We start from the raw sequence: 6,892 nt of genomic DNA on the forward strand, positions 1-6,892 counted from the left end.
CAGCTTGAAGTAATATTGCATGATTGCAAAAAATTATTGCACTATGAAACTCCACTCATCTTTTCTTGTCTCATTTTGGGGCTAAACGATAAAAAGAATGCTGTTTTATTTTCTTGTAATCTGGCAATCTTAAAGGGGATTGGAAAATTAAAAGGAAAATGATATTGTTAAATGGATGATGGTGAACGTACAATAACATAATTGAATTGGGTTATGCATGCAGGGAGAGTTAGATGGGGACTGGGGACCAACCTGTACTGAGTCCAGCTATAAAGTGGCATCATCTGTACATTTCTCGGCTTTAAAGTTGAAGACAAGTTGGTCCAAAGGGACTAGAAAAAAAAGATTTTGTCGTAAGCAAAAGCAGAGAGGAAATCAAAGCAAAGCATTTTATAAATGACTCCATTCTCATAATGCTATTTCTTTTTCTTATTTAGAGATACTTTTTGCATGGCCTAGGTTCTCTTTCTCGTCCTTGTCCATTCTGTATTCATATCACATATTGCTTTTTTACGTTCTGATTCCACCACCTAAATATTTAATGTCATTTCTGTGCGTGCATGTGTTTTCTGCAGATTTCTGATGGTAAAAACTGTATTTTTTCTGCATATTTGATTATCATGAGCATAAAAAAATTATGAATCTGCATGCACGGCCTATGAGATTATATTTTTTCAGAAGCATGCCGTTCCTCATATTTATAAATGTTAAAAATATAGCCAAGAAAGAGTAACGAATAACTTCAAAATTGATTTGCCTCCACTTTTTAGCTAGAGTTTGTGTCATAGTCTTTTCCAAAAGGTGAAACTGACATAAATAGGTTGAAAACTCTTTATTTTTTTTTTCCTTGGGAAAAGAAGATTCCAAATTCAAAGAAAGATAAGCGTGAATGAACAATGAGGAAGTTGATCATCAATCACTAAAGTAAAAGGTAAGTGGAAGAAAGATGGTCGAGAGGTTTAACTCAACAAACAGTGGTTTTGATTGTAGTCGGTCACTGAGATTTTAGGGAAAGAAGAAGAAAATATCAAAGGGATTGGGTTGTCTTCCCTGATCTTCTTCAATGGGTTCATTTCCTTATTTCCTGGTTATATTTCCTTTAGTTCTATCACCTGCTGTGTGCCAAGTTGAAGGTATGTTCTTCCTTAACCAAAACTAAAGTACTGAATGTTGAAAAAGTTTTCTTCTAATTTAACGTAGTGACTGTCACAAATTTCTGAAATGGGACTTTTTAATGTATTTCATGTAAATTGAATGAATCACGGTTAGTAATTATGATTAGTCTAGAATCTGTAACTTTGTTATGAGCTTGGCCATGACAGGATCTAAATCTGTGCAAAACTGATTCAACTCTGCAGAATTCGTCAGTCTAGACTGTGGAGGCACAAGTAATTACACTGACCGTAGTACTGGATTGCCATGGACATCAGACATGGGATTCATGAGCGGTGGAAAATCAGCAGTAGTAGAAAATCCAAGAGGAAACCTAGTACAGTATCGAAGGCGGCGAGAGTTTCCCATAGACGGCAAGAAGTACTGCTACACTTTAATCACCCAAGAAAGAAGGCGGTATCTAGTTCGTGCAACATTTCAGTATGGCAGCCCGGAAAATGAAGAACCATATCCCCAGTTTAAGTTATTCTTGGACACGACCAAGTGGTCAACTGTATCGATTTTGGATGCTTCAAGAATATATGTGAAGGAAGCTGTCATCAGGGCACCCTCTGATTCCATAAATGTGTGCATATGCTGTGCAACAACTGGTTCTCCATTCATATCTACACTTGAGCTGCGTCCCTTTAACCTTTCAATGTATGCCACTGATTTCGAAGACAATTTCTTCTTGGAAGTTGCAGCTAGATTGAACTTTGGGGCCCCAAGTGAAGATCCCCTTAGGTAAGCTCCCTTGAAGTGCTCATTAACTTTTGAAGTTTCAGGAACAACTAAACTAAATTATAACTTTTCATCAACTAGTTTTTGTGCAAAAACAATTTGCTTTCCTTTTTCTCAGGTACCCAGATGATCCCTATGACAGAATTTGGGAGTCCGATCTGGTTAAAAGGCAAAACTTTCTTGTGGGTGTGGCCCCGGGCACAGAGAGAATAAGTACATCGAAGAATGTAAACATAAGAACAAGAGAGTACCCGCCTGAAAAATTGATGCAAACAGCTGTTGTTGGCACCCAAGGGAAGCTCAGCTATAGATTGAATTTAGACGATTTCCCTGGCAATGCTCGAGCTTATGCATACTTCGCTGAAATTGAAGACTTAGGTGCCAATGAAACTCGGAAGTTTAAATTGATGCAGCCTTACACCCAAGACTATAGCAATGCAGTGGTAAATATTGCTGAGAATGCCAATGGGAGCTATACTCTTTATGAACCCAGCTACATGAATGTGACTCTTGATTTTGTTCTGTCATTTGCCTTCCTTAAGACCGGGGATTCAACTCGAGGACCGCTTCTTAATGCAATGGAAATTAGTAAATACGTAAAGATTGATTCAAAGACTGACGGACACGACTGTAAGTCCCTGATCTCAGTTTACTTTGTTGCAAGAAATCTTTCTAACCATTACATTATGAACTTTTAGCAGTTAGCACTATGTAGCTGTAATCTGGTAGTATCGTGAGTGACTTACAATATGACCAAAATGAGCTGATCATTATTTGTGTTTTTTTTATTTCCAATTGGTAGTGAGTGTTGTCAATGCCCTTCGCAACATGTCTTCTGAAAGCATTTGGACAAATGAAGGTGATCCTTGTGTCCCAACTCAGTGGGAATGGGTAACCTGTAGCTCAACCCCTCCACCGAGAATTACAAAAATGTAAATTCTCCGTACTTTCTTACTGACAATTCGGATTCAATATTTAGTATGCTGTGATCAGTCCATATATGCTATACAATACGAAAATCCAAGTATCTTCAATGGAATTCTAACAGCAACACTCTGGATCTATATTTTCATCAGTACAATGTCATTAATCCATTTTACCAACCATGTACTTAATGCTGTATCCAACAACCCAAAACATCTGAAAGAATGACTTATACAAGGCAAGAGAGAAGCCTTGGGCTGGTGGCTACCAACTTTATTTCCAGCACCAGAACTGTCATATCAGTAATTCGTACTTTACAGCAAGTGCTCTCCATGATACCAGAAGTGCTGATCTGAATTAGCCACCAGGATCAGACAACTAACTCACCTCTGAACAAACAGCAACGATAACTCAGTTGCCAACTGATGCATCCAAAAAAGTCACTTGTTTTAGGTATTAATGGAAGATGTTAATTACCGGGCAAACTTGTAATGGCAGTGCAATAGATGAATCCATGTAAACCATTTTGATAGATGAAAAAAAGCGTTAAGGCTTTGTGTGGCAAAGCTAAGTTACATATAAACAGTAAACATTGCGAATTATTTAAAGAGCTGAATTATGGAGGGAATCTCTCACATGTTGTACAGCCACGTATCAAGAAAGAATGTGAAGGGTGAAATCCCATCAGGGCTCAACAACATGGAGGCCTTGACAGAGTTGTAAGTGCAAATCTGCTTTACAATGAACTTGCTCTACTTGAACAGTTGATTTCTTCTGCTTTGACCGCTCTCTTTTTCTTAGGTGGTTGGATGGCAATTCCCTCACAGGTCCACTCCCTGACATAAGTAATCTTATCAATTTAAAGATTCTGTAAGCCTTCAGTTCAAACTTTAATTATACAAATTTAAAATGATCACACCCCATTTATCTCAGGCATTTTTTCCTATTTTATTATTGGTGAATATGCAGGCATCTTGAGAACAACGAATTGAGTGGTCCATTACCTTCTTCCCTTGGCAGCTTGCCAAACTTACAAGAAGTGTATGTAGCAATATGGTTCTTCTTTAACGTTCTGCTATTGAGCTAGAAACATTCACAATTCACTTCAGTCTCTGGGGATCATTTTCAGGAAATGGCTTTAACCTGCCATGATTTAGTACCAGCAAGATTTCCCAAATAAATGTGCATTTTGCATTAACTTTTGAAATCTCTATATGCTAGGTACATACAAAACAACTCTTTTACCGGGGAAATACCACGAGGACTGTTAAGTGGGAGAGTCAATTTTCAGTAAGTATGCTTCTATGTTTGGCCGTCAATTGTGGAAAAGAAAACTAAGAGTATTTGAAACTCTGAAAGAAAGTACCAATGGGGATATTTTAAAATCGAGGGTCCCAAATAAGCAAGCGCAGGGAATTTATTAATAGCTGCACAACTTTCTCTTGCAGGTATGGAGATAATCCCAAACTACGTAAAGGCGCACAGAACAGGAAGAATTTTAAGCTGATACTTGGAATTTCGATTGGAGTGCTTGTAATTCTGTCAGTTCTCTTCTTAGGAAGTTTATTATTTATGCGAATTTTTCGAAGAAAGATGTATCAAGAGGAAAGCGATGCAAAAGGTTTGTATGCTTGTAAATTCCATCTTGTATTGTCCATGTGAGGATGTGCAGATTTCCTTAGTTCAGCATTTGTTTTGTGTTCATCAGGTGATTCTAAGCGTAGCAGCACCAAACCTTCAGCCACATATTCAATTGCCCGTGGAGCGCATTTAATGGAGGATGGCATAACTTACTATATTGCACTCTCTGAACTAGAAGAAGCTACCCAAAACTTTTCAAAGAAAATTGGCAGAGGAAGCTTTGGATCTGTCTTTTATGGGAAAATGAAAGACGGAAAAGAGGTGGCAGTTAAGATCATGACAGATCTGACCAGCCATGGAAACCAGCAATTTGTGACTGAGGTAGTGTCAGATAATAGATAAATAGTTCCAACAATTATACCTTTGGATGTACTATCAAATGATGATTGCAGAAGTTTTCATGAATACAAGTTCATTTACAAGGCAACATACTTGCAGGTAGCCCTCTTGTCAAGAATTCATCATAGAAATTTGGTTCCATTAATTGGATACTGTGAAGAAGAACATCAATGTATTTTGGTATATGAGTATATGCACAATGGAACCTTGCGGGATCGCATACATGGTCACCTCTTGTACTCATGCTTCATAGAAATTTTCTTTCTATTCATCTATCTTTCTTCTCAGCTGCTGCTTAAATGATGTGTTAAAAATATTCTAAATTTGTTGACAGATTCTGCCAACCAGAATCGTTTAGACTGGCTTGCTCGTCTTTATATAGCAGAAGATGCGGCTAAAGGTTTGATATGAAACTTACTGCTAGTTCATGCACATTTCATTTCAAGTTTACAGTAAAAAAACAAGTTCAGATGTTTGTAGGTCTCGAGTACTTGCACACTGGATGCAATCCAAGTATCATTCACCGAGATGTAAAAACAAGCAATATTCTCCTAGACATCAATATGAGAGCAAAAGTGTCAGATTTCGGACTTTCAAGGCAAGCTGAAGAAGATTTAACCCATATATCAAGTGTGGCACGAGGAACAGTAGGCTACCTGGATCCTGAGTAAGCCATAAATACTTAGAATGCATTCATAATCAATTACATGTTTCCTACTGAATGATCTTATCTAATAATGCATATATTCTCTCTTCCAGGTACTACGCAAATCAGCAATTGACTGAAAAGAGTGATGTTTACAGTTTTGGGGTGGTTCTCTTGGAATTGATCTCTGGAAGAAAGCCTATTTCCCCAGAAGAATTTGGCCCTGAAATAAACATTGTTCACTGGGTATGCAATTTGCAAAATATCCTTCATTTTAGAGTTGTCACTCAAAATTTTGCTCTAAATGATAGTAAACAAACCTGTTGTTTTGCAGGCGAGGTCTTTGATTCGCAAGGGGGATATTATTAGTGTCATAGACCCTTTCCTGGTAGGAAACGTCAAGATCGAGTCCGTTTGGAGGATTGCTGAAGTTGCTATCCAGTGTGTTGAACAACACGGGGCTTCCAGGCCAAGGATGCAGGAAATCATTTTGGCCATACAGGATGCTATCAAGATTGAGAAGGGGACTGAAGGCAACCAAAAGATCGTGTCACCAGGTAATTCCAAGGCACAAACTTCAAGAAAAACTTTGCTGACAAGTTTTCTTGAGATCGAGAGCCCCGACTTATCAAAGGATTGCCTCGTTCCATCAGCAAGGTAATCTTGCAGCAGCACCCCACCTCAAGACTATACAATCAGTGTAACATGTAATCTATATATCATCTTTAACAAATGATTTTGCTTCTGCCTAGATTGACGACACGGTTTTGTTCTTCATCATCTCTTATCAAACTGTAATCCTTTTGCCCTCATAGAATTATGTATCAAAGGTTTTAAGTGATTTGATGTATCAAGGGTTTTGGATGAACATCTTGGTATTCTCTTTCCTTATTCCCTGATGTTTCCATGCATGTTAGTGATGGAAAATCTTGTAAAATTTGACTTGATTACAGAGAAGGACCAAAAACTCTGTATATGGTGCGTCAAAATAACCTTGGTCAGAAAAAAATATAATAAATTTTATAAATCCATTGTTCCCTTGTTTATGAAATAAAAAAAATATATAAAAAACCAAATAATCTAAGCCCTGTTTGGAAGTTGGACTGAGTTGAGATCTTAATATTTAAACATTTAATTCTCAAATTACTAAACTCATCTTAATTCAAAACCTCTTTACACATAAAACTTACAATATTTTTCAACTCAACACCTCTTTATACGCGATACGTACAATCTTTTTTAATTTTCTATAAATAGTTTTGTTACGTACAAACAAAATCGCTTACTAATCTGTGTATCAATACCGATTCATTTATATTTTTAAATTAGCATTGTTTTCAATCAAATCTACTTTTTAACCAATCTCATTAGATTGGTGTACATATTAATGTGTAATTGTGTTTGTAATTAAATTTTTCCTTCTATATATCTAAACTTATCTTAACGTTA

General features: G+C 37.0%; 1 protein-coding gene across 3 annotated transcripts; it reads left to right on the plus strand.

Moving 5' to 3' along the window:
* The first annotated feature begins 385 nt into the window (after positions 1–385).
* Positions 386–6,311, plus strand: LOC122310488 (probable LRR receptor-like serine/threonine-protein kinase At1g67720). Of its 3 annotated transcripts, none has more exons than XM_043124372.1 (15): positions 399–1,133; positions 1,359–1,896; positions 2,012–2,523; positions 2,696–2,825; positions 3,465–3,536; positions 3,619–3,687; positions 3,787–3,858; positions 4,039–4,107; positions 4,266–4,438; positions 4,526–4,779; positions 4,897–5,023; positions 5,132–5,197; positions 5,278–5,464; positions 5,557–5,689; positions 5,778–6,311. In XM_043124372.1, the coding sequence occupies exons 1-15, from the start codon at positions 1,064–1,066 to the stop codon at positions 6,102–6,104; spliced, it is 2,799 nt and encodes a 932-aa protein (XP_042980306.1). In that variant the 5' UTR covers positions 399–1,063; the 3' UTR covers positions 6,105–6,311. The 3 variants fall into 3 exon arrangements, 2 of the variants coding, with proteins under 2 accessions (XP_042980306.1, XP_042980309.1); XM_043124375.1 differs by having other exon boundaries at positions 401–931; XR_006242624.1 differs by lacking the exon at positions 5,778–6,311 and having other exon boundaries at positions 386–1,133; positions 5,268–5,464; positions 5,557–5,672.
* The last annotated feature ends 581 nt before the right edge of the window (positions 6,312–6,892 follow it).

The sequence above is a fragment of the Carya illinoinensis genome, chromosome 5, assembly GCF_018687715.1.
Source record: "Carya illinoinensis cultivar Pawnee chromosome 5, C.illinoinensisPawnee_v1, whole genome shotgun sequence".
Lineage (NCBI taxonomy): Eukaryota > Viridiplantae > Streptophyta > Magnoliopsida > Fagales > Juglandaceae > Carya > Carya illinoinensis.

Coding starts and splice junctions, on each gene's coding strand:
- LOC122310488 (XM_043124372.1), top strand. CDS start 1,064: ATGGGTTCATTTCCTTATTTCCTGGTTATATTTCCTTTAGTTCTATCA. Junction 1,134..1,358: donor TGCTGTGTGCCAAGTTGAAG/GTATGTTCTTCC, acceptor TCAACTCTGCAG/AATTCGTCAGTCTAGACTGT. Junction 4,780..4,896: donor ACCAGCAATTTGTGACTGAG/GTAGTGTCAGAT, acceptor ACATACTTGCAG/GTAGCCCTCTTGTCAAGAAT.